Source organism: Aquarana catesbeiana, linkage group LG03 (assembly GCF_042186555.1).
Source record: "Aquarana catesbeiana isolate 2022-GZ linkage group LG03, ASM4218655v1, whole genome shotgun sequence".
In the NCBI taxonomy this organism is placed as follows: Eukaryota; Metazoa; Chordata; class Amphibia; order Anura; family Ranidae; genus Aquarana; species Aquarana catesbeiana.
Genome location: NC_133326.1, coordinates 53711986 through 53739426, shown reverse-complemented (window position 1 = coordinate 53739426; position 27441 = coordinate 53711986). Strand labels below are relative to the sequence as shown.

Here is a 27441-nt window from a genome sequence, read left to right as displayed (position 1 = left end):
GGTCTCTGCTAATATATATACACATACACACACACACACACACACACACACAGCTGTGCTCTTATGTTTACATACCCTGGCAGAATTTATGATTTCTTGGCCATTTTTCAGAGAATATGAATGATAACACAAAAAAAATTCTTTCACTCATGGTTAATGTTTGGCTAAAGCCATTTATTATCAATCAACTGGGTTTACTCTTTTTAAATCATAATGCCAACTTCCCAATTGACCCTGATCAAAAGTTTACATACCCTGGTGATTTTGGCCCGATAACATGAACACAAATTGACACAAAGGGGTTTTAATGGCTATTATAGGCAATCATCTCCTCACCTGTAATCTGTTTGCTTGTAATTAGCGTGTGTGTATAAAAGGTCAATGAGTTTCTGGACTCCTGACAGACCCTTGTATCTTTCATCCAGTGCTGCACTGGCGTTTCTGGATTCTGAGTCATGGGGAAAGCAAAAGAATTGTCAAAAGGATCTCCAGGAAAAGGTAGTTGAAATGTATAAAACAGGAAAGAGATATAAAAAGATATCCAAGGAACTGAGAATGCCAATCAGCAGTGTTCAAACTCTAGTCAAGAAGTGGAAAATGAGGGGTTCTGTTGAAACCAAACCACGGTCAGGTAGACCAACTAAAATTTCAGCCACAACTGCCAGGAAAATTGTTCGGGATGCAAAGAAAAACCCACAAATAACTTCAGTTGAAATACAGGACTCTCTGAAAACATGTGGTGTGGCTGTTTCAAGATGCAAAGTAAGGAGGCACTTAAAGATGGGCTGCATTATCGAGTCGCCAGAAGAAAGCCATTACTATGCAAATGCCACAAAGAATCCCGCTTATAATATGCCAAACAGCCTCAAACCTTTTGGCACAAAGTCATTTGGAGTGACGAGACCAAAATTTAGCTTTTTGGCCACAACCATAAACACTACATTTGGAGAGGAGTCAACAAGGCCTATGATAAAAGGTACACCATTCCTACTGTGAAACACGGAGGTGGATCACTGATGTTTTGGGGATGTGTGAACTACAAAGGCACAGGAAATTTGGGCAAAATTGATGGCAAGATGAATGCAGTATGTTATCAAAAAATGCTGGAGGAACATTTGCATTCATCAACCAGGAAGCTGCGCATGCGACGTACTTGGAAATTCCAACATGACAATGATCCAAAACACAAGGCCAAGTCAACCTGTCATTGGCTACAGCAGAATAAAGTGAAGGTTCTGGAGTGCCCATCTCAGTCTCCTGACCTCAATATCATTGAGCCACACTGGGGAGATCGCAAACGTGCAGTTCATGCAAGACAACTCAAGAATTTACAGGAACTGGAGGCTTTTTGCCAAGAGGAATAGGCAGCTTTACCATCTGAGAAGATAAAGAGCCTCATCCACAAATACCACAAAAGACTTCAAGCTGTCACTGATGTTAAAGGGGGCAATACACGGTATTAGGAACTGGGGTATGTAAACTTTTCATCAGGGTCATATGGGTAGTTTCTGTTGTGATTATGATTTAAAAAGAGTAAACAGTTGATTGATAATAAATGGCTTCAGCCAAACACTAATGAGTGAAAAAAGTTTGTGTTATCATTCATATTCTCTGAAAAATGGCCAAGAAATCATAAATTCTGCCAGGGTATGTAAACTTATGAGCACAACAGTATATATGACAAACAGTATAAAAAGTGAGCACTAATCAAAATCATGCAGCTGGCACTTAAAGTGGACCTTTAGTTATTTCAACTTTCCATCTATTAAATCTTCTGCCGTTGTTGTTTTAACTTTGGATAGTAAAAATTTTTTTTTTCTGCCAGTAAATACCTTATACAGCCCAATTCCGGTTTGGTAAAAAGCCTAGGCTTATGACATCATGCACAGCTCTCTCTCTCACTCTTGTGAGAGTTTGCCAGGAAGGGAGGGGGTAGGAGTCATAAGAGGGCCAATGAGAGCTGCAGGGCTGCAGAGCTGGAGGTGTGCCTCTGTGTAAATCTAGGAAGTGAACAAGCAGCAGCTTCAGCTGCCCACAGTTAAAATGGTTGCATCCGTGTAACTTTCTACATCGATTTTCACGCTCCCCGGGTATATCTCGACAGCGTAAGGAACTGGAACGCATTTGCCACAAGAAGGAGCCAATCTGTCACGGTTTTTCATTGATTTACGAATTCCTGATATGACTGGCGACAGGGTATGAGCTTGGGTTCCTTTCAAAATGGGAATCAGACCTTGAAACCAAAGGGAGAAGATTTTTCACTTTGCCCAGAAGTCCTCCATAGCTACTAAAATCCAAGAGACTAGCTACAAGATTTTGATTTGCTGGTACAGGGTCCCGGGCGCTCTACACCTTTTTTACCCTCAGGTCCTCAGTACATGCTGGCAGTGTGGCAATGTGGAGGGAACAATGCTCCACATCTTTTGGGATTTTCCCAAACTTAGACCCTTTTGGCAAGACCTGACTAATGTCGACCTGGAGGGGAACCCCGCGGCTTGCCTGTTGCGTCTCTCAAACCATCCAATCAAGAAATATAAGTCTTCTCTCACAATTCAGCTACTGAATGCAGCTAAGGCATGCATCCCCTTATGCTGGAGATCCGAGAACCCGCTGTCACAATCCTTGTGGTCTTCCAAAGTTAATGAACTCAGAGACATGGAGGATCTCACTGCTACTTTGCATAACTGAGAGGAGACCTTCTGAGACATCTGGAGACCATGGCAACATTTTGTCTTTACTGATGCCCATCTTCAAGGGGCCTTGCATTCGAGCCGAGGTTGGCCACGTTCCCTGGGCGAGGGTCCTTACCCCTCTTTCTTCACCCGAGTTCCTTTTCTCCTACATCTGAGAGGCTCAATTATTTTTCTTTTTTTTCCCCTGTCTCCTGCCAACTTTCTCTCCCTTCTCCCACCCATAATCCGCATCCTTCCGGTTTGCTGGGCTCAGTCCTCTTCCAGATATTTGAATATCCTGTTATATATTAAATTGGTTATCTTATTCCCATTCTGGGCCCAGCTGGCCACCGGGAGGTCTGCTTCCCAACATAGTTGCACGGCTTTTAATCTACGAATTGGTGTGTGTGGTCTCCCCCATTGTTACTCTATTTGTTGCATATACTAGTACTACTAGTACTACTACTACTACTAGTAGTGCATTCTCATATTTGATCAGTTTATTTGATTATTCAGACTGTGTTTTAATAGGTCTACTGACCTACGTATTTTACTGAGAGGTTTTCAATGTCTATGCTAAATGCTGATCATGCTTCGTCCTTTCAAGTTTCTGTTCAACTATGAATTGCAACTCTCAGAAAATAAAGGAATACAAGAAAAAAAAAAAAAAAGTTGCAGCCAGACTCAGTGGAGGGAAATTTCTGCAAAGTGGCTGGAGGGAAACTTCAGGATGACAAAGATGTTTTTATTACAAATTATGTGAGCAGACTGCAGTTCCTCTTTAAAAAGGTGAATATACAACCTTTAATCCAACAATCTCAACAAGTGCAGTGCTAAAACAATAATATATAATAAGAAGTCCTTAAATATAAAGTCCCAGGTGAATCAAATATACATGTCTTGAGTTCACAAAAGTCTGTGACGTCAGTATGGTGTGCCAAAACACTCACTAGATCGTGCATGAATAAGTGCCTGGATTTCAATATAATTCTCAGTGCTCCTTATTGACAGCAACCCTTCACCAATACTAAACCCTCACCAGAGACAAAACCTTTAGAAGCCTTGTATCAGTATCCTGAAGCTTGGCATCGTTGGGCAAATTGGGAGATCATCACAAAAAGCCAGCACTAGGTAAAAAAGCTAATGCAAAGTAGCCCAAAAAAGCTTACATGGTGTAGTATTTATTAAAAAAAAAAAATTGCTGCAGCATAAAAACTATGTAGAGAAATGACTTTCCCATTTCCCAGGTTGGATTGGAAATCCAATAAGCTAGGGAGCTGCTTCCTTTACTGGAGAGAAGCAGAAGGAAGTTGAGAGATGGAGTGTTCCAGGCCAACAGAATGTTGTGCTGGAGAGGCTTTGAGTTGAACAGAGCAAAGGAAACACTCTCAAACGGACCAGGACTCTCATGAAGCATTCAGGGATGTCTTTTGGATCTTAAGGTGTTACTAAATCCACAGCAGTAAAATATGCTGGTTATTAATCACTGTGGTACTTAAGGGGTTAATCCTCTGCACTGTGTAAAAAAAGCTTGGGAAAGTGCATGTGATCAGTACAGGGCTGATCAGCACTGTCCATATTATATACTGCTGATGAGAAAAGGTATTTAGCAGTTTTATATTTACTAAACCGATTGCATTTCCATGTTCTGTGTACTGCAGTTGACCAGATGCAGTAGATGAAGGGTTCTAGGTTTATTAACAGTTTAAGGCCCGAGTATGGGATTTTAGAGAGAGAAGCTTGTTTTCTGAAAGGATTACTTTTGCTTGGGCCATGTCTAGAATGAGGCCTAAGTATTCCAAACAAAGAGAAAGCTGGAGGCCAGACTCTTGAAAGTTGATTACCTGAGTAAGTTTTAAAAATCTGAATAGTATTTGGGATGCTTGCAGACAGGGATGAACCCTTTATAAGGAGGTTATCTGTGTACCCTGTGACCTGGATGCCCTCAGTTTTTAAGTGGGCAAGTAGGCGTGCAAGCACCTTTGTGAATCCTCTGTGTGAAGAAGATTGGCAAAACAGCATGATGTGTTGGGGCGCCTTGAGGACTGGAGTTGAGAAACACTGCTCTAGAGGGACCGGAACATTGGGACAAAAGATGGTCCAGAGTGGTCCTTGAGCAGGTTTTAGTTGGTTTGAGAGAAGAAAATAGTAAGGGAGTTGAGGCTGAAAATCTATTTTGTACCCCTTTGAAACCACCGATTAAACTCATAGGGACACCTGTCATCCAGAGAAATGCAAACTAACAGATGTCTCCCAATTCTTAAGAGTGAGGGTGCCCCTTTCATTGAGAAGAAGACTTTGTGGCTTGAGGAAGAGATGTGGCCTTGAAATGCATTATTGGCATTATACTGTGATTGTTCAAAAGTCAGTGCGACTCCCCTCTGGGAGCAAATCTCCCTCAGTGGCTTCCCCTCCTATGGGGTGCAGGTTGGCTTTCCTCGGGGGTGTTGAATCTATCAGCGATCTTGGTTGTCCCACTGTCTTTTCCGTGCTCTGGCCAAAATTTGGCTTGGGTATCATCCACCCGGGGCCCCCACTGTCATGAGTACACAGCTGAGTTTATTTTAATAAGAGAAGTAGGGGAAGAGGTGCCATCTAAGTGCAGTATGAAGATCAAAAAGTTTATTAACAATAAATTAAAAATACTCAAAATGACAGGTAAAAGTTTGCTCATTTAAAAGCACAGTATCGGCTGCTTGCCTCTGTCCTGCAGGCACCGCTTGTATTCCAGACAGCTGGGAATGGGCATAGGCTGTTTCTTTTTCCATATTAGGCCGCATATAGCAATGCAGCATTAGGCCTGTAGAAGGAGCTGGAGGCTACAAGTGCATAGCCTGACACACATCCGGCTCTCTCTTCCTCCCAGTGACTTCACATTCGCTCATGCGTTCAACGTTGGTTGGCGTGGAACTAGATGGCGCCTCTCCCCCTCCTTCTCTTTTATGTTAACAGAGCTGGCCAAACTCTGATGATGGCGGCTGCCAGTGCATTATTCTACAGTTATTCATTTATATGAAACTTAATGCATTTGAACTGCTGATAAATTTTATGGACTTGATTATTGCCTGATAGACTCGAGTGCTGTCCTAGCATTTGCTTGATAGCCAGGTACATACTCTCCGTGCACCAGAACATCCTGACCTTCTGAGTTTATTTAATGTAAGTGTACATTTTTTCAATAAAAGTAATTGTATACTGCTCATCTGAGTTTTCCTATCCTCCAGTCAGTGACTCATGGATGGTCGAGCTGCATCTACAGAGCTCTTCAGATGACATCTTGATTAGGGCACATTCTTCTGTGCTGCAATAGCCTCCATTAGTCTTTCATATAATATCATATAATCATATAATAGACACAAGTTCATGTGGATTTTATATATGTGGACATTATATATATATATATATATATATATTTATATAAACACCTTACCTTCCAGCATGCTACCTAGAATGCCAATATTTATTATTATTATACAGGATTTATATAGCGCCAACATTGTGTGCGCTTTACACTGTTAGGGCAGATAGTACAATTACAATACAACTCAATAAAGGAGGAATCCGAGGGCCCTGCTCATTAGAGCTTACAATCTAAGAGGGAGGGTCAAGTAATACAAAAGGGTAAAAAACTGTGGGGGATGATCGAATGAAGGAAATTAAAGTACAGTTGTTACGTGGAGGCAGGATAGGCTTTCTCTGAAGAGAAGAGTTTTCAGGGATCGCCTAAAATTGGATAGATTTGGAGAAAGTCTGACAGATTGAGGTAGAGAATTCCAGAGAGTGGGAGAGGCTCGGGAGAAGTCCTGGCGGCGAGTATGGGAGGTGGTGGGGAGCTAGAGAGCAGGTCTTTGAAGGAACAAAGAGGACGATTAGGTTGGTATTTTGAGACTAGGCTAGTGATGTAGCTGGGGACAGAGTTGTGATGGCTTTGTAAGTTATTGTTAGTATTTTGAATTTAAGTCGTTGACTGAGTGGCAGCCAATAGAGAGATTAGCAGACAGGGGTAGCAGACACTGAGCGGTTTGTAAGGTGGATGAGTCTGGCAGCAGCATTCATGTTGAACTGAAGGGGGGATAGACTATTTAAATGTAAGCCAATGAGAAGGGAGTTGCAGTAGTCAAGGCGAGAGATAACCAGGGAGTGAATCAGGAGCTTTGTAGTTTCATTGGTTAGAAAGGGACGTAGATATTTAGCAATATATTTAGTGGATGGTTGAACGTTATTCTAAAATCCCTTTGCTGACAGAAATAGTTGTTTTGTACAGTTTTTTCCTTTGGTTAGTTTTCAATTTACCAGGCTCCACTGGGTAGTACTGGTTGCATGTTTCCTCCTAGTAATATTGGGGGTACCGTTTGAGTTGTGATGCTGGTTTATTGGAGTTTTTTTTACTGGGTATAAGGATTTACAACCACTTTATAGCGGAGCTCCACCCAAAAGGGGAAGCTCCGCTTGTATGCCCCACCCCCCTTCTGCTGCCACATTGGGCACCTTTTGGGGGGGGTACCAAGTTTTCATAAGTACCTGCTTCTACGTTCGAGTTTGCTGCGGCGAAGTGAGGCAGAAGTTCGCCCCCCTCCTCCTTCCCCCACAGCCGGCCCATTCACAGAGCGCAGCACAATTCATGCATGCACAGTGGGAAACCGGCTGTGAAGCCACAAGGCTTCACTGCTGGTTTCCCTAAGCTGAGATGGCGGCGCCAGCACCCGAGAGCCGATTCAAGAATCAACTTGGGTGAGGACAGAGCTAGATGCCTGGACAGGTAAGTGCTCTAATAGTAAAAGTCAGCAGCTACAGTATTTGTAGCTGCTGACTTTTTATTCTTGGAGGGAGGGGGGGTGGTGGAAGGTGGAACTCCACTTTAAGTGTCTCAACTTTTCTGTCTGCAGAATACTTAAAAGAAGGAACTTCAGTTACAGGCACAGTAAGATGTTTATTTCAGATGGCAGGGTCTACTACCAGAACAGTCCACTTTAGTGATTTTTTTTTTTTTTTTTTTTACAACTGAATATACTGTAGATTGGTAGTGATTCTTGCAAGGGTGAAAATCTTTTAAGGAGAAATGCAATTATAACTTGCCTATTCTATTTGTCCATGAATGTGGAATGTCTTTTTAGACTTTGTAACCAGAGGTGCATGACAATATAGAGGAGAATCAAGTGTGACTATACTGAGGTGAAGAAGCCTGGTGCTTTTTGGGTCTGGGCAGGGATGGCTATAATAAAGCTGTTAGCGGTCTGAGAAATTTTGACATAGTTGGCAGGGAGCTCGTTGTATGCCTATTATAGAGGTAGAATTGGATGAACTGATCAGTGTTAACAAGGGCCAGGGTCCTCCTCTGATGCAAAGGAAGCATTGTTACCTTCAGTGGTTTAACAAAAATTTGCCCGATTTTTGTTTTTGCCATGGTTCCCTTGCACTTGCTTTCCGCTAATGCTGTCAACGAGGGTACTCACAGAGTAGGGTGCGGAAATGGGGAAGTATGCCCAGAGAAGTATGCACACCCTTGTGGAAGGATTCCTTGTGGCAAAAGGGTGGGAGGAAGCGCTTGAGTATCTTATAGGGCTTGAGTGGAAGCGGCGGTACAAGTGCGACCTGCAATGTGATGTAACACCTAATCCTCCTCCGAAGACTAGCCTTGCTTACCTTTTCACATTTCACTTTTTGCTGATGTCTGTATGGTTCCTAGCTTCACCCATCATGGTGGGCATACTCCTGAAGGGTTCGGGAACATAGGAATGGACCAGGGGCATGGACCTGTAAAGCATTCTGCTGCTAACTACACACAAGTGCTGAGCTGCACACCCATGCAGGATCCAGCACCATTACAGCATGGGGTCCAAAGTATTACTGAGCTTACACTGATCCAGATGTACTGCTTCCACTGTTATATTAGAAAGCAGTGAAGAGCTGAATGAAAAATTCCAAGTATATAAGAACTAGTTAAGGAAAAAAACTTCTCACAGAGAGGGATAAAGTTATAGGGGTATGCCCATTTCCATTCACCTGAAGGTAGCAGCCTATAATCGGGGTCTATGACTACCCAGCCTGTGTACAATTAAGATACTTTTAAAAACATTTTGGATAGAGTAAGGGAGGGTAATAACCCGTCAGTTTTTTTTTTTTTTCATCTGTGTCCCATTTGGGATATTTTCCCCTACTTCCTGTACCATAGCCACAACAGGAGGTCATAGGAAATCCAGCCAAAGTGGGGAAAATCTATGGTAATCACCAAAACTAGTGTCTGGAAAATGTCCCCTCTATTCCTGTTCCAGTGACAAATAAAAATGTTGAATTTTCTTTCACTTTTGGCAATAACGGTCACTGACACAAATGGAGTGTGTAACTCTTCCTATAGGTAAGAAATCATCGCCTTATACATTTCTTTAAAAGCCACCTACCTGCATGGTTTGGCATTTTAAAGGATCTATAATAGTTTAAATATCTAGTTATCTTGCCAGTGATTGACCCTTTTCCTTTTGTTAAACAGGGTGACAACATTGTTTAACCCACAGTGAAATCACTATGGTGGTATCACCCTGTTCAGTTCTGTAGCTTCATGTGCTGCTTCATCACACTATTGAGTAGCAGAGAATTGTGACCACTGAGAACCCTCCTCCTCACTGGAAACCGATGCTGGGCCGGCCTGCATATCAGCCATGTGTCTGACAGAAAAGACATGGGGTGTTCTCTTGGATCCCTCCTGCCAGCCTGAGGAGAACTATGTCCTGCACTGGTTAAGTAATATGTAAACTGCAAACACAGTTGCAGGATTTTAGGCAAAAAAATATTTATATAAAGATGTACTTCAAATTATTTAAAATGCTGGAATATTCAAAGCACAATATCAGTATCCACACTTGGAAAATAGAAAACTTCTGTTTGGAGTTAGAGATTTTTTTTTTTGCATTTAATAAATAATTGCAATGCTTAAAGAGGAAGTAAACTTCCCTCTAATGTTTGTGCCCATTATAGGTAATCTAATAAGAAGGCAGGTATATAAATATATATTATAAATATCTCCTAAACATGCACCGTTTAGGAGATATTTACTGTATACTGCGCCCATTACATCATCGGCGCATGAACTCTGGAGGAATGGCCGCCCGTGACGTTTCTTCAGGGCCCTGTGCCATGACCGGCAGCTCCTGCGAGGTCACAGAGCCGGAGTCCGCAGACCTAGAAGGAAGATGGGCGAAGATGGATGCGGCCTCCAGCGGGCACGACGAGGGCTTAGTTTGCAGGTGTCACATAACGTGCTAGTATGCAATGCATACCAGCACATTATGCCTTTATTTTGCAGGTAAGAAAGCAAAAAAAAAAAAAAAAAGGAAATGGAGTTTACTTCCTCTTTAAGTTTAAAGCAGCTGAAAAGTTCATATATGACATGAGAAACTTTACATTTTCTTTTAAACACAACTTTATTGCTTTTACACACGTGCTGCAAACTAGCAAGCGGTTTTTGTATGTTTCTATGGTTACAAAAAAACCTGTATGTTTTGTTTTACAAGAAATGCTGTACCATTTGTGATGAGATTTTCAAATGCAGAACAGGACGACATTCAGTACATAAATAGTCTTTAATAATTTAAAGACTATGAAAACCATTTTGACTAAACACATTTTAAAAACATCTATAAAGCTCCCTTTCATATAATTATGAATTCATTATGTATGGCTTCAGCATGACACAGGTAACCTCCTTAGGCTAGAAATGACATGCAACATTTAATAATAATACAATGATGAGCAAGTAAAAGTATAGCAGCAGGGAGACTATCTTCCTCAAGTTGACAATATTTTGAAAAGGATACATGTGAGGGCTGTTATTGCCATCTTTCTACAGTACTAGTTACTGATTGCCATGCTCTTCAATACCTATTTTTTTTTTTTTTTTAAGAAACTGGCCTGAAACTAGCATGTGGATTTGCAAGTTATAGTGTAGCCCAAACTCCTAATGTTCCAGGTCAGGGACTCAAAATATTGAAGACACTAGATTAGTAGGATAGCAATAAAACTAGCACTTTCACAAGTAGAGGTCAGCAACAGCCAACATGGCCTTACCTTTAAAGGAAACCTGCCAGAAATACAGGTATTGCCATAGATAGCTCGTTTTTGAAGGCGAGGGTTATGTAGTGGTCATTCTTGTTTTTCCTTCAGGCCTTGTCTAGGCATCGGATACCCGATATATACATTTGCAGCAGAAAAGCATTGGCACTCCACTTTTTCCCAAAGAATCGCAATTCAATGTGAAATAAGTTAAAACTGAGAGATAGATGTCATTTATTATTCCATCATCCATAACACTTAAAGACTTTGATATATTTATAACATAAAAATAAAACAGAAGTAGAAGTTAGAAGACGCTACTGGATTTTTGCGAACTTCTAAAAAGACCATTCAGGTACATAAATGTTTGGGACTTTAAATATATCTCCTTGGGTCTAATAAAACACTGACCAATCAATTATAAAAATTCAAACAACTTTATTTAAAGTATTATACAATTTCTAAAAATGGGTTTATTTTAAAAACAAATTCTCAAACTGATTATACAGGGTGATGTTGTCCTGGGTTTAGGATCCGACTTGTATTGCCAGCGTGTTTCGTGGGCTGACCCGCTATGTCAGGGCCTCAGATCCAACTAAATACTGTAATAGTACACAGAAATAACACTATTCTCCCCTCTTTTCAATACTTAGACTTGTGGAATTGTCCAGTACCATATATTTATCACCAACCACTACACAACATTATACAGGTGATTGTATATATATATATTTTACATCACCCTTTTAGTGAATCTTCGCAATGGATAGACTCATTTGATACATTATTTGTTAAATATTCTTGAGATTTGATACCACATTATCTAGAATAGAATATGACCTGCTGTTAAATATCAAAAGTTTATTATGTGATTTTTTTCTGTGTACTATTACTGTATTTAATTGTATCTGAAGCCCTGACGAAGCGGGTCAGCCTGCAAAACACATTGGAAATACAAGTTAAACCCAGTACAAAATCACCCTAGATAATCAGTTTGAGAACTTGGTTTTTAAAATAACAAACCCATTTCTAGAAATTGCATAATACTTTGAATAAAGTTATTTGAATTTTTATAATTAATTGGTTAGTGTTTCATTAGACCCAAGGAGATACATTTAAAGTCTGAAACATTTATGTACCATAATAGTACCTTTCATAGGGATGGTATCTCCTTAGGTTAAGAACTGTTTACACTCTATCCCAACATACCACTTTTTAAGACTATTCACTTTAATTAGCATCATTGATGTCTTCAAACAAATTGGGTGTTTTGTGTTATTATGTACAGCACAGTAAACATGGGCTCGGAAAAGGTTAGTGTGACCATGGTCTCTGATATTATCAAACACTTAAAGGTCCATGGGACCATTAGGAACATCCCTGTGACTGAACAGAAGGATATTGTGAATGGTGAAGAAGAACCAAGGACAACCGCAAACTTGAACCTGGCAAACCTCTAATGTCAAAAAAACAACAATATCAAGCTGTATATCTAAATGAAAGTGGCCTCCACAGTAGAAAACCCTGCTTTCCTTAAGAGGCACAGAAGAAAGCCAGACTGCAGTTTGCTAAAACGTATGTGGACAGGCCATGGTTCTGCTAGAATGCTCTTTGGAGAGATAAAACATATTTAGACTCTTTTAGCACGTCATAGCAGCGTTATATTTACAGTAGAGAAACACCACCATCCCTACTGTGAAATGTGTGAGAGCTTCTGTTATGGTATGGGTTGCTTTGCAGCTTCTGGCACCAGGTGCCTTGAATATGTACATGGCACTCACTATATGACTAATAAGACATTCTGGAGCAAATCATAAGTAATAAGGAATTCAGCAGGATACTGATCCAAAACATACATTTAAGCAAGCCCAGAAATGGTTAAAGAGCAAACTATTACCCATTCTGAATTGGCCTGCTATGCGTCCTGATCTGAATTAAATAGGACATTTATGAAAAATGATAAACTCACAGTTGGGAGAAGGAGCCCACCAAGCCAAATACAACTAGAGCAATTTGCTTAAAAAACGCATGTGAAATTGTCAAATAAGAAATGTCAAAGTCTTATTCCGAGGTGTAGAAATAGCTTGTTTGTCATTATTACTTCAAAGGGTGTGCTTCCAAATATAAGGTTATGGGTACCAATAATTATGTCAGTTTATGGAAATTTGTTTTAATTTTTAAATATTATGTTAAACCATAAAGTAAAATGTCTTCTCTATTGGCTATGGAATAAATAGAGCATGATGCTTACCTTAGGTACTTTCAACTTCTTTCACAGCAAATCGAGATATTTTGGGGAAAAAGTGGAGGGGTAACAATACTTTTTTGTACATGCCTTTCTTATGTCAGTGGTTACACCCTCAAGTCAGTAAGGACAACTTCCATATTTCTTTGGGACAGGTTTTAGAATAGCATAGCTAATAACCAGGGGAAATAACACACTACACAATCTGAGGAAGCACTCAGTGACACCCTGGAACTCTTCTGAAAGGCTCCCCCCCCCATGATCTTGGAAGAGGGAAAACAGCAGAAGGGCTCATACTGTGTTGTTTCTCTGGTGTCTAAACAATGGATGTAATGGATGTAACTGTCCTTCCTGCTCATTAGAAAAACCTGCAACACAGATCTATTTATAAATGTTTTACAGAGATTTACACACCTTTCAAACAAAATTTACTTGTCTTTCTAATTGGATTAAATTGGAAAAAATTGTGAATTCTGGGTAAAATGTGTGTGAATCTTAGGTGAAAAATGTATAAGTAGATCCACAGAGGTGAGCAATACTTAAAATACTGATATCAAGAATGTTTAACCGGTTCAATACCGGGCATTTTCACCCCCTTCCTTCCCAGACCAATTTTTAGTTTTCAGCGCTGTCGCACTTTAAACGACAATTGCGCAGTCGTGCGACGTTGTACCCAAACAAAATTGACGTTCTTTTTTCCCCCACAAATAGAGCTTTCTTTTGGTGGTATTTGATCACCTCTGCGGTTTTTATTTTTTGCGCTATAAACAAAAGAAGAGCGACAATTTTGAAAAAAAACACAATATTTTTTACTTTTTGCTATAATAAATATCCCAATTTTTTTTTAAAAAAACAAATTTTTTCCTCAGTTTCGGCCGATACGTATTCTTCTACATATTTTTGGTAAAAAAAATTGCAATAAGCGTATATTGATTGGTTTGCGCAAAAGTTATAGCGTCTATAAAATACGGGATAGATTTATGGCATTTTAAAAAAAAAATTATTTATTTGTTTTTACTAGTAATAGCGGCGATTGCAATTTTTTTTCGTGACTGTGACATTATGGCGGACACATCGGACACTTTTGACACATTTTTGGGACCATTCACATTTATACAGCGATCAATGCTATAAAATTGCATTGATTACTGTGTAAATATGACAGGCAGTGAAGGGGTTAACCACTAGGGGTTAAATGTGTTTCCTAGGGAATGCTTCTAACTGTAGGGGGAGGGGACGCACAAGGGGAGGAGACCGATCAGTGTTCCTCCGTTCTGGGAACACAGATCGCTCTCCTCTGAGCTGACAGGACGTGGATCTCTGTGTTTACACACAGAGATCCACGGTCCGGCCCGGTTAACGGGCAATCGCGGGTGCCCGGCGGACATCGCGGCCGCCTGGCACACGCACCGGGTCCCGAGCAACGCGGCGGGCGCGCGCCCCCTAGGCAGCCGGGAACCCGAGGCCATCATATGACGTCCACCCAGGATGGGAGATCCCATCTGTGGACGTCATTTGACTATAGGCGGGTAGGGAAGTGATTAAAGTAAGTATTGTTTTTGCTTTACTAACTCCCTTAAAGCGGGGGTCCACCTATCTATCTTTTTTTTTTTTTTTTTGAGTTCATTCACAAACTTTTCTTCTCAGCATTACATACTCACATAGTGTGTAATATGTCCGCCTGTGTCAGATTTCGTCGGAAAGAATAACTTATATTATTCACTGCAGGCGGTTTCCATCTTCATTGTGGGCATTTGAAGCCCACAAGCATTTATTTCCTGGATGCGGTGAATGCTGTGCTCCCAGCATTCACTGCTCGTTCCCGCACATGCTCAGTGGCATCCTGGCAAGCCTGAGACTAGCTCCCAGGAGACTGTGCGGAGTCTGGGAGAGGCTAGAAACACACCTACTCCCACGGGAGGAGAACCAGGAAGTGCAAAGAAGAATAGAAAAATAAAAGGTAATAACGGCAATTTAAATTTTTTTAAACGGCATGTCAGCATCTAGGCAAGGAAGAGAATACATACAGATATTGTTCAAAATGTGGGTGGAACCCCGCTTTAATGACCTAAGCCCCACCCTTATTTAAGGGATTTATTAAAGCTTTTGTCTAAGTTTGGGGATGTGGTGCCAATGGTTACCCTCTGCACCATGTAGCTGAATTTAGGTACTGTTCATGTTGCCTATTTCAACCAGTTAGGTTCTCTACTTAAAGTATGTGTAAATACTAGCACACAAAAATTATATTAATGACTATGACACATTTGTTGCTGCAATGGCTGGCATGGTGTACACAAGGGCGCGTTTTAATGTCACTTTCTCCTCGAGTCCCAGGCAAGGACCAGCATGTTCCGCAAACCCTATAGGCTAACAATGCCTGGGCTATGATACGCTTACCCTGTGGGAAAAGGATGACAATGCTGCTGTAATTAGGGGAATGACCTATCAGCATTGTCAGCCATGTTTAAAACTGTCAGGATCAAGCAGAAACACAACGTGAAAAAATGTGCTCACTTTAATGTGTGCAGGGTAAGAGAATATTTTATTAATTTTTGCTTTAAGGTTTACACTTTAATTTTCCAGTTTGGAATAGAGGGATGTAGGAGAGAACTTCAATGACCAACAAAAATTTTTTTTTGCCTTCACAAACTTAGACAAATAATCTCTATGTTTGGCAGGGGCTGTGCGATTTTGGAGAGACAGTTTATCCAGCCAAGGTATCCTAAAATGCTTCTGTCACCTTTTGAGGTAGTTGGGTGGGAGACAGGTTTATGTTAATATGGCACTGGAGGCAAAGAACACATGCAAATCCAGTACCTATAGCAATCAACTGGATTTTAGTTATTTAGTTTAATGTAATGGATTACAGCATTTTGATTTACTGAACAAGTTCCCTTTTGTTTGTCCATGGACATTAGAACTACATCAAATGTTTATTCAATTTATGTTTATGCAGTTCTTCATACAATAAACTGAACAAAAATCCTTAAATCAGATCTTCAGGAAAGCAGCTTCAACTATATAAAGGGGATCTGTTTTACCTCTCAAAGTATGTTATTTTATCCAGCCAGCCCTGAGATTTTCCATTCCCTGTTCTCTAGTTAAATAAAAAATGATTTTGAATGAAAATTATTCTGAATCAATGTTAAGTTTTACTATTATTCATATACATAATCTTTGTTTTACAAATACATATTTCATAGATGACAAAGTATTCCCAGAGTTCAAATCATTTTACTGAGCATATGTGCATGCGGGGAAACTGGCTCCTAGTGCTGGCCCTTCCTCGCCAAATCTGGGTTCTGTGCAGGGGATTACAAAAGGCTGACGTCTAGCTAACTAACTGTATTTGATAAAGTATGCAAGTTAAAAAAAAACTGAATTATTTGGTGCTTTGTTTTATTGTCTGCCTGAAGTTCAGCTTTAAAAACTGTAAAAAAAAAAAAAAAAGTGGTTGTTACCACAGTACAATAAAATCCTCCTATCCCCTCTGAAACATAACAATGTGTGTCCCTGTGCCTGTGTTATATAAAAAAGCTGCCAAACTGTACCTATATCAGAGCGTCTCCCGACACTCGCGTGACTCCTCAGCTCTCTTCTCTGCCCGGCTGACAGCTATAGCGGGCGGGGCCGAGCACTCCTGCTGACGTCAGCCGAGGAGGAGACAGGAGAGAGAGAGCCGAGGAGTCACGTGAGCGCCCGGAGATGCTCTGATAAAGGTACAGATTGGCAGCTTTTTTATATAACACAGGCACAGGGAAACATATCGTTATGTTACAGAGGGGATGGGAGGATTTTATTGTAGTTATGATGGCAGCAAGAGGGGAGGGGGCGGGCACTAACACAGAGCAGCCAGGCAGGGAGGGGACGGGAGAGGAGGACAGAGGAGGGCTGCGGATGAATGAGGCACGTAAACTGACCATGGTGTCAGGGCTCAGCAGCCGTGATAAACCGTGGTCAGGTTACAGGGGGAGGCTATAGCTAGGCAGGATCAGCCAGGTTTTTTAGGTGATAAAAGGGGCCAAATTTCACAGCACAAGCACTGTGCTGTACAACATGCTTTAAGGAAACAGGGTCTGTGTTTTTTTTTTTTTTTTTAGGTTAACAAACACTTTAACTTGTATGTTAGCAATTCTTGTACAGCTGAGAATGAAGAAGGGTAATGGAATGATACAACTTCAGAGCACATGCACGAAAGTTACATTATCAGTGGCAGCCCAATGGCAGGAGAGAAGGCCCTGGAAGACTAAGAGAAGATACTGGAGGAGACCAAATTAGTGAATAAGTATGCCATGTATACGTGTACTTCATGGCAATTGCTCCAGGGAAACAGTGAATTTAGCTCCACTTTAAGTACGAATATCTATTTTCTGAAAATAAAGCGGATTAGAAAAAAAGATAAAATATAAATATATTTATGAGATTTATCCAACTGGCAGAAGGTTAATTTAGTGGAAGCCACGCATACATTTTGCATACGTTTCTTCAAAAAACCCTCATATTAACCACTTAAGCCCAGGACCATTTGGCTGGCCAAAGACCAGAGCTCTTTTTGCGATTTAGCACTGCGTCGCTTTAACTGACAATTGCGTGGTCGTGCGACGTGGCTCCCAAACAAATGTCCTTTTTTTCCCCACAAATAGAGCTTTCTTTTGGTGGTATTTGATCACCTCTGCGGTTTTTATTTTTTGTGCTATAAACAAAAAAAAAGCGACAATTTTGAAAAAAAGCATTATTTTTTACTTTTTGCTATAATAAATATCCCCCAAAAAAATAAGAAAACATTTTTTCTTCCTCAGTTTAGGCCGATACGTATTCTTCTACATATTTTTGGTAAAAAAAAAAAAAATCGCAATAAGCGTTTATTGATTGGTTTATGCAAAACTTATAGCGTTTACAAAATAGGGGATAGTTTTATGGCATTTTTATTAATCATTTTTTTTTATTAGTAATGGCGGCGATCAGCGATTTTTATCGTGACTGCGACATTATGGCAGACAGATCGGACACTTTTGGTGCGATTTTGGGACCATTCACATTTATACAGCGATCAGTGCAATTAAAAATGCATTGATTACTGTGTAAATGTGACTGGCAGTGAAGGGGTTAACCACTAGGTGGCGCTGTAGGGGCTAAGTGTGTCCTAGGGAGTGATTTTAACTGTGGGGTGAGGGGCTGTGTGTGACACAACACTGATCACCACTTCCGATTACAGGGAGCGGTGATCAGTGTCACTAGGCAGAACAGGGAAATGCTTGTTTACATTTGCATTTCCCCATTCTTCCTCTCCGCGAGACTATCGCAGGTATCCCAGCGGACATCGAGCCCACAAGACCCGCGATCGCGCTCACGAAACTCCCGGCGCCCGCAAGCCGCCTCTTAAAGGGCAACGTACAGGTACGTGATTCTGCCTGTACGTGCCCTTCTGCTGACGTATATCGGCGTGAGGCGGTCGGGAAGCGGTTAAGGACTAAAGCCTGGTAAGTAATTACCACTACGATGAAAATGGCACAGTAAGAGGTTACCATCAGTGAAAACTGGAGGTCAAAGTGAGGGATTTTTTTTTTTTCTGTATAAGGAGTTTGGCATTGCCTCCTTTCACCTCTCAAGCCTTTATAATGGTTATTGATGTTACCTATTACATCACAACCTAAAATTGGTACATGAACATTGCATAATGAAGTACATCTACTGTATATCATGAACCCTATAGACGATCCCCGAGAAGCCTTCCTTTCAGAGAAGCCTATCCCTATTCCACCTAAACTGTACTTTTATTTTCTCCATCAGCTCATCCCCCAGAGTAATAACCTTTTGAATCTCTTGACCCTGACTCTTATGCCCTGTACACACGGTCGGATTTTCCGATGGAAAATGTGTGATAGGACCTTGTTGTCGGAAATTCTGACCGTGTGTAGGCTCCATCACACATTTTCCATCGGATTTTCCGACACACAAAGTTTGAGAGCAGGATATAAAACTTTCCGACAACAAAATCCGGAAATTCTGATCGTGTGTACACAAATCCGACGGACAAAGTGCCACGCATGCTCAGAATAAATAAAGAGATGAAAGCTATTGGCCACTGCCCCGTTTATAGTCCCGATGTACGTGTTTTATGTCACCGCGTTCAGAACGATCAGATTTTCTGACAACTTTGTGTGACCGTGTGTATGCAAGACAAGTTTGAGCCAACATCCGTCGGAAAAAATCCTAGGATTTCGTTGTCGGAATGTCCGAACAAAGTCCGACCGTGTGTACGGGGCATTAGATTGTAAGCTCTAACAAGCAGGGCTCTCTGATTCCTAAGGTATTAAATTGTGTTGTAAATGTACTGTCTACCTTTATGTTGTAAAGCACTGCGTAAACTGTTGGTGCTATATAAATCCTGTATAATAATAATGAACCACTATTGCTTCCCTTGCTTTTCTTCAGCACATTTGTGTTGGATACCTGCTTGCCCCCACTGTGCACATCCAAGCTGCAGGGACACATTTGTGATGTAGTGGCTGGCGGAAGAAACCAAAGCAAGCATCAAATAACAGTAGGTAACCAACACACACACTTGGACATCAAGGAAGATGTTTCTACTGGAACTTATATTTCTGCAAGAGAGCAAATATCTGCTGCAAGGAAAGCAACACTGGTAAATATTATGAAATGCTGTGTTTATTTGCTTTTGTTTTAAGCTAGCGACAGTGTCTCTTTACAGACCCCTTAAAGGAACAAAAGGAAGGCTCAGGAGGTGAAAGGTGAGGGGCCAATCTCAATTCCACAATGGATAATGTGAGATTTGTATATAAGTTTAGTTCTGAATCTTCAATCTCCAGCTCTACAGGGAATTCTGAAATGCAGTGTTCACTAAAAGTTATGACTACTTAGTATAAATTGGCCAGGTTTGTGCCACCCTTAAGCCACCCATACATGGATACAAATGCAGCCGTTTCAGCAGGGACCGGACAAATTTCAATCCATCTATGGGCAGACTGACTGTACCCAAGTTGATCCATCAATTAACTTGGGTACCCTCAACCTGTCGGATTTTTGATGTGATTACTGCCGACGGCTCTAGCTGCTAGCTGTCTTCATTGCGTTTCGCCAGCCCGGAAGGCTTCCTGTGCCCTCCTGCCGACAGAACACAATAGAGCTAGGGAGGTATTCCCCCACCAATACTGAATGTGTTGATGGGGGAATCAAGATTTTTTTTTCCCTTCCATCTGTGGTGAAAGGAAAGAAACTGGAATCATCTATGGGCTGCCTTACTTTAATTAATTGGCTTTTTGTTTTCAGCTGTCTATACTTTTTGTTAAGACAGCCAGTCATAACACAACTGTGAGACCTACTGCATTATGTAGGGTCATCAAGATGCATCCATCGAAACTATAATTATAGTAAAAAGTGTGGGACTTTTGAGGCACAGCATCTTGGTAAAAAATATAATATTTTTTTTCATTTTCTTAAAATTGGACATGTAATAAAACAGGCTTATAATAAAATGCAATTATAAAACAGTCAATTCCAACCACTGCAGTAATTTATACAACATAGTTTTTCTGCTCAACATGTTTCTTGGACATGGTCCTCTTCATCAGACAGACTTTTGTTGCTGCCATCTAAATAGAGAGTGACAAGATTTGTTTTAAATAAGTAGTCATATCAATATAAAATAATTTCACATATCATGCCAAGACCCCTCCCCAGGTACTGTGACGTGCAACCAGGTGTTCCCTCATAATTCAACTGGCTATGATTAGGCACTTTGTAGTGTGAAACGCGTCAGCTTCCCCGCACTTTCTGCTGTGGAATGTATTTTTGTTGATTTTATTTAATAAAGGCGAATATCATTTTGAGTGCGGCTGTCCAGGACTTATCTCATAACTTTATCATTACAAGCATTGCCGGCACCTGTGGTTTCCAGCCTGGAGGAGAGGTCTATTCCTGATTGACCTTCCAAGAGCAGTGATATCTTTCTCTCAACTGTATATAGCATGGAAGACCCAGATGGGGGCCCTCTCCCCCTTCGTCTCATTCTCCAACCTCCAATATCGTTTGTACGTTTACTAATTTCACTGATTTCCTTAATTTACATGTACTATAAGTACTACTCAGAGGCATTAGCATTACTTGTTCATTTATATTGCATTGACTCTTGGTTGTTTGGCAGATTTCAAAAACAAATTAATATTAATGGGTACTACTATCCTATGTATAAAAGGGGATGGGGCCACCAGCCTCACTTCTATACATAGGATAGCAGCACTCTTTAACACCCATTAATATTAATTTGTTTTTGGAACAGATAAATGGACAAACTATATTGGGGGTTGGAGGAGGAGGAGAAGGGGAGAGGGCCCCCATCTGGGACTTCCATGCTATATAGAGTTGAACCATGAGGGAACACCTGGGTGCACGTCACAGTCCCTGGGGAGGGGTCTTGGCATGATATATGAAATTATGTTATATTGACATGACTACTTATTTAAAACAAATCTTGTCACTCTATTTAGATGGCAACAAAAGTCTGTAGCTCCTGATGAAGAGGAACATGTCCAATAAAAGCGTTGAGCAGAAAGACTATGTTGTATAAATTACTGAAGTGATTGGAATTGACTGTTTTATAATTGCATTTTATTATAAGCCTGTTACTATTATATGTCCAATTTTAAGGAAATTAAATAAAATGTTATATTTTTTACCAAGATGCTGCACCTCAAAAGTCCCACACTTTTTACTATAATTAGTCTTGATGCACCATACTTAGGGATGTGGCAAAGAAATTGACCTACCTTTAATCGAATTAGGGTTGTCAAGACATGACTTGCTTGTTTCAAGAAATCAAAGCTCAGAAAATATTTAGGTCGCAGGTAAAAAAAAATCTTTTAGGTTGCAGAGTGTGGAGGGGGTCCTTAAAGTTTAAGTTCACCATAGAATTACTCAATAAATATTACACCGCAATATAACAGGTGAACCTTAATAAATGCATAGTATCATGTTTGATTTCAGTCTGTGCTCCAGTTGTCCAGCAACCAGCAATGGAAAACTGCCGCTATTACAAGTGACACCATGGAACTCATGCTATCTAGGTTTTGTGATTACAAAGCCTCTCTAAAAATTGCTTAAACGAGCTTACTCTGTGCCCTGATGCTGTCAAAGATTTAGACAGCATGAGGGGGGCCGAGTGACACCATGTTTTTTTTTTTTACTAAAGACATGTAGGACTGTGCACTTTGAAAGTGCAGTTGTACTCTACAAGTGAATTTGCTCCAGAGCTTAGTTAATGTGGTAAAGCTCTGCTGAGTTCCATCATTTAGTTATGTGCAAGCAAAAATATATATATTTTTTTCCTTGCATGTGACTGGGTATTCTTTGTAAAGTTAAGTGCTTCCTTATTTACTAACCTCTCCAGCAACTGCACTTGCAAAGTGCAGTCTATTTGACTTTAGTAAATCAACCCCTGTGACTTGCATGGTGTTGCTCGCAATAGCCAGTAGTTTGATGATGCTGATTGCTGGACAACCATAATGTGATCAGAAGTCAAATATGGTGCTATGCATTTAAAGGAGTTGTAAAGGCAGAAGGTTTTTTATCTTAATACATTCTATACATTGTTAAAAAGCCTTCTTTGTGCAGCAGCCTCCCTCAGCCCCCCTAATACTTACCTGAGCCCCATCTCTGTCCAGCGATGTCCACGAGTCCCCAGGCCGCCTGGGACTCTCCCTCCTGATTGGTTGAGACACAGCAGTGGCGCCATTGGCTCCCACTGCTGTCAAAGTCAGTTAACCAATCAGGAAAGAGGGGACAGGGCCGAAAAGCAGCTCTGTGTCTGAATGGACACACAGAGCTGCAGCTCGGCTTGTGTGCCCCCATAGCAAGCTACTTGCTGTGGGGGCAATCGACAGGAGGGAGGGGCCAGGAGCAGCAAAGAGGGACCAGAGAAGAGGAGGATCCAGGCTGCCCTGTGCAAATCCACTGCAACAGAGCAGGTGAGAATAACATTTTTAATTTTTTGAAATAACAAACACTTTACAATCACTTTAAGGGACATCTGGTATAAGGTTTAATGTTTAATGAATAATTCTAGGGCAAACTTCCATATTAAATAAAAAAAATATGAATGACTAGATATATCATGTTAGCGGATTAACTTTTTATATCTCCCCTGGTTTCCTTATATATTTGGAATTTGTTAATAGAGTTTTAAACAGTACTGAAGAAGTACAAAATATGTAAATCTTATACATACACTAGCAAAACATTTAGAAACAGTACTATAATAAAAAGTGACAAAGAACTCCACATTAACCCCACAGAATTTACAATGAACTACAAAAACAGCATGTCCTGCAGGTATTTGAATCTCAATTACAATTAGGGGTTTACCTATAAACCACCCACTGATCACTAATGCAAAGGGAGAGATAGCGAGAGCATAACAGCGGACATGAATACCTTGTATTCAGCACAGTGGTACATGGTCCAAACAGTTTTGATAAATATTTAAATAAGAGAGCTGCTTGTTCTACATAGATATATATATATATATATATACTTGTATACAATATAGATTTTTTTTGTTACATGTTTAATAGATTATTTGAAAAATATCATCTTCCTTTTACACATCCAATGCAGTAATACTTTTGCACTCACAAGTCGCCTCCCCACTTCCCAATTTTAGGGCTTCCTGTTTGATAAAACATTTATATTATGTGTTTTTCACATTATTATTTATTTATTTTTATTTTTTTTGCATTTGTCACCATGAATAATTTTTTGTTAATACATTTAAATACCGGCATAGAAAAAGGGAAATTAACAAAAAAAATTAAGTATTTAAAATGCTGGATAAAATGTACATTTGTATATAAAATGATATTTCATCAAATCAAAACCAGAAGCCCCGTTTTAAGGTCGAATTCACACCAAGGCATTAATCAGGGGCACATGGAAGTGGCATTACAGAAGAAAAAAATCATTAATTTCTGTGACACATATACACAGCATAGAATTAGCTACAAGAAAGAAGGCTTTGGAAAAATGTATTTCAGTGCTCAGAAACAGTTGTAGAACCACAAGGCAACTTTATCTGTGGTTCTGAGGTACATCGGTGTGAATAGGACCAGTCAAGTATGAGAACGTGACATAATGTAGTAGATAGCTGTTCTCTGTGCTATACTTTACATATACTTTATATAAGGAGTAAAAACAAAACTCTGCTATGCATTATTGGTAAAGTGGTCTGAAGTGGATATAATGTACAAATACTATTCAGCTCCATGACCACATTCCAACAGCTTTATAGGAACTCTCCAAAAAACTAAGCAGTTACTGGCAACTCGTTTTTAAAAGCACTGGGGCTGTGATCCTTATTCATTATTAGAGGGTATACCAAAACTTCCATTGCAGCTTCTTGTTCAAGGTCAGCGACTCATTAAGTAGCAACAGCAAGAATAAAGTTGACAGCCTGGCAACTGCACATTCAAAAACAAGTCAGCAAGGGCAGTTGCCACATTTCTGTCCTGACAGCTTTCATTTGAAGTTCTCCCAAAAGCTTCTGTTAACCATACAGATTTTCCATTGATCTCTATAAAAGTGACAGCTAAAGGTATTCTGCGAACACTGTAAATTAGAAAATTGGTTAAGCGCATTTATTTTCGCCGGATCCCCCATTTTTGTTCTCCACAGTATTTAATATTATTTACAGTAACATCATTTAAAGCAAAGAATTTCCATCAGTCTTCCATTCCCATTTTTTTTTTCCACAAGCAACAAACCGAACAAGTGGAAAATATAGATTTAGTTACAAAAGATAACCAATAGTTTACAAAATTTGTGGAAAAACGAGTCAAGGGCAGGACAAACCATATCCCATTATCTCCATATACTGCATTCCTCAACATGATTCTTGTATACATCCACTGCTTATATTTCCAACTGCTGAAGACCATTTGCTGTTTCTTACAAATCTACACAAAAAATTAAAATATCTTTTATAAAATTCTATTACCTTTTGGCACCTACATTTAACTTTTGTCCTGTGAGCGAACCACATTCAAGCAAAATATCCTTACTGCATTGTGTATCTTCAAGTATCCTACAGGACTAAAATACACCCTGTAAAGTCTAATAGTTATACAAAAAATAAAGCCTTAGCTGCTCTTTTCTGCTTAATATATAGTTTCAGTGTCCAAACAAGTGACACCCATGGTAGTATATTCTACATACAGTCTTCTAGCCAGAATAAAAAGAATATACCCAAGGTTATAAATACCTTCTTTCACAATTATTTTAACAGCTTTGCGGTACAATTTGTACCGTTAAGAACAAGTGCAAATTAATAAAACCCTTTCCTTTCAGGACAGCACATAATGCTTTGCAAAAGAAACAGTTAGTCTTGCTGGTCTGCTTCTCCTAGCAACCAAAGATTAAATCTGGACTATGACGTGGGAGGTCAGTGGGTAAGGTGAGCATAATGTCAGCAATCTGTCTTATGTTGATTAGTTTAACGATATATTTGTATTAGTACATAATACAAAATGTCAGCAGCAGGGACATATAATTACCAAACATTAGCTGGGGAGACACCAGCTTAGAAAATATCAATTGGATGTTTAGTTGCAGGACTGTATTTTCTTTTCTTTTTTTTTTTAACTAATTTACAGTCTATTTAGTGCAGAGTATGATGACAACAGAATGAATATGACTAGATCCCATTGATAAGAACCTAAGCTCTTGTTTTCCTGCAAACTAAATTAACACGTAATGGAGCAGGATGTAAACACAAAAAAAACAGGAGGGTTATTGGTCAATTAACCAGTGTCACCTGTAGAGAAAAGAGTTCCAAAAACAGTGGTGACTAACCCCCCTATGGCAGTATAAAGAGGTCCACATGGTTATGGTACACCACCTTCATCGTAGGATTGGAACTACATAAGAACTGTACTTACTGCCTTTGGTAGGTTTACAATACCATTACTCCAAAATGAAAAACTGTATCTGCAAGAAACTATCATCATTCAGGCATTTGAAAACTGTGCACCTACATCCGTTGAGGTCTTCAAACATATTACTCCTAAATCTTAGTTCTTTAGTGCTGGTGGGCCAAAAACACTACAAGCATTAAGAATTTAAAAATGTTAGTGCATTAAAAACACCAACAAATTAAAAGTCTGTGGTTGAAAGATTCCTCCCCCCTTTTTTTGTTCCAATAACGTTTTATTGAAAAGAAAGTTCCTCTTAATTTGTTACAAGGGTATCCATAGAACCAGGATCCAGCTGCACAGATTGTCCTGGCCTTCACATCACTAGCATATTAATGTCAATTTTTATCCAAGACATCGGACAAGTGAGACTTGAGATAAAGTTCATTCTGAGACTGAGAATATTCTATGATAGGATTTTCATAGTTGCTGGTATGGACTTTGTAATGCAAAAACTAACCTATTTCCCGGACAACATCTTAAAACATTCCCTTCAGAGAGTGTGGACTGGCAAATTTCCGCATGGGAAGTCTTTTTGAACAAGGTAATTTGTTACAACAAATCTGTTAATCGTAAATATGTAACAATATCCAAAACAGCAGGATGGATTCATAATAGTGGAAGGCTCATTGCGCAGTGATTGCCCGTATTAACTGTCTACCAGTATTCCATTATCTGTAAAATACCGAACTCATTACTGATATTTGAGTCCAGTTATTCCTAAGAATGAGCATCTTCATTATTTGTAAGGAACGGTAAATTAAAAATGGCGATGAATAAATAATCCTCCGTCTAAAATTGTACATGTTTAGTAGGCTTTGATGCAGAATTGTGTTCAACTAGTTGACATAATGGAACACAATCCATGAATATTACAGTGTAAATACCCTGGCAGTTCGCTTGGAAAAAAAAAAAAAACAGTGTTTATGCTGGCAGAGTGTTTCTAAGTGGTTTGTAGAGCCATCCACAAATGCTCAGCCTTTCATTATTCCACCTATCGCCTACAATGACGTTTCCTGTCCATGTAAAGATAATTCTGTTAGCATTTGTTCATCCAATACCGACCGCTGATGTATCAGGTTTTCAAAGACCATGCTCCCTGACCCAGCAGGTGGTGGATACGGCAAGGAAGGGTAGCCTGGTGCTTCTATGCCAACAATCACTTCTTCTTCCATGCAGGGTTGTGCTGTAGGTGCCAGATCACACAGAGACTGCTGTGCTAGGTAGGTAGAGTCATGACTCAATGGTTCTTCCACTGGAGGCGAGTCCTGCCATGCTTCCTGACTGCTAGAAGCCTCCTCGCCTTGTATCTGATTTGGTTGAAGGTTGTCATCAAGATTCAACTTTCTTCTCTGCTCTTCAGTTAGTGAAGTCTTCTCATTGAAATTGAAACGTGATGAGAGATCTAGAGTAGTTGGAGATGAAGGACCAGCACTTGACACAGTGCTGGAAGGTCCACTGCTGTCTACAAATGGCAAAACAAAAGCTTTGTTAATAT

At 40.0% G+C, this 27441-nt stretch overlaps 1 protein-coding gene across 14 annotated transcripts in view; it reads right to left on the bottom strand.

The window, feature by feature from the left end:
- Positions 1–24610: 24610 nt before the first annotated feature.
- PPIP5K1 (diphosphoinositol pentakisphosphate kinase 1) overlaps positions 24611–27441 on the bottom strand; it is a 306207-nt gene continuing 303376 nt past the window's right edge. For all 14 annotated transcript variants that reach the window (XM_073618536.1, XM_073618533.1, XM_073618535.1 and 11 more), the window contains one exon: positions 24611–27408. In XM_073618536.1, the coding sequence (XP_073474637.1) occupies positions 26945–27408 (464 nt within the window). In that variant the 3' untranslated portion in view covers positions 24611–26944. The remainder of the gene's footprint in view (positions 27409–27441) is intronic.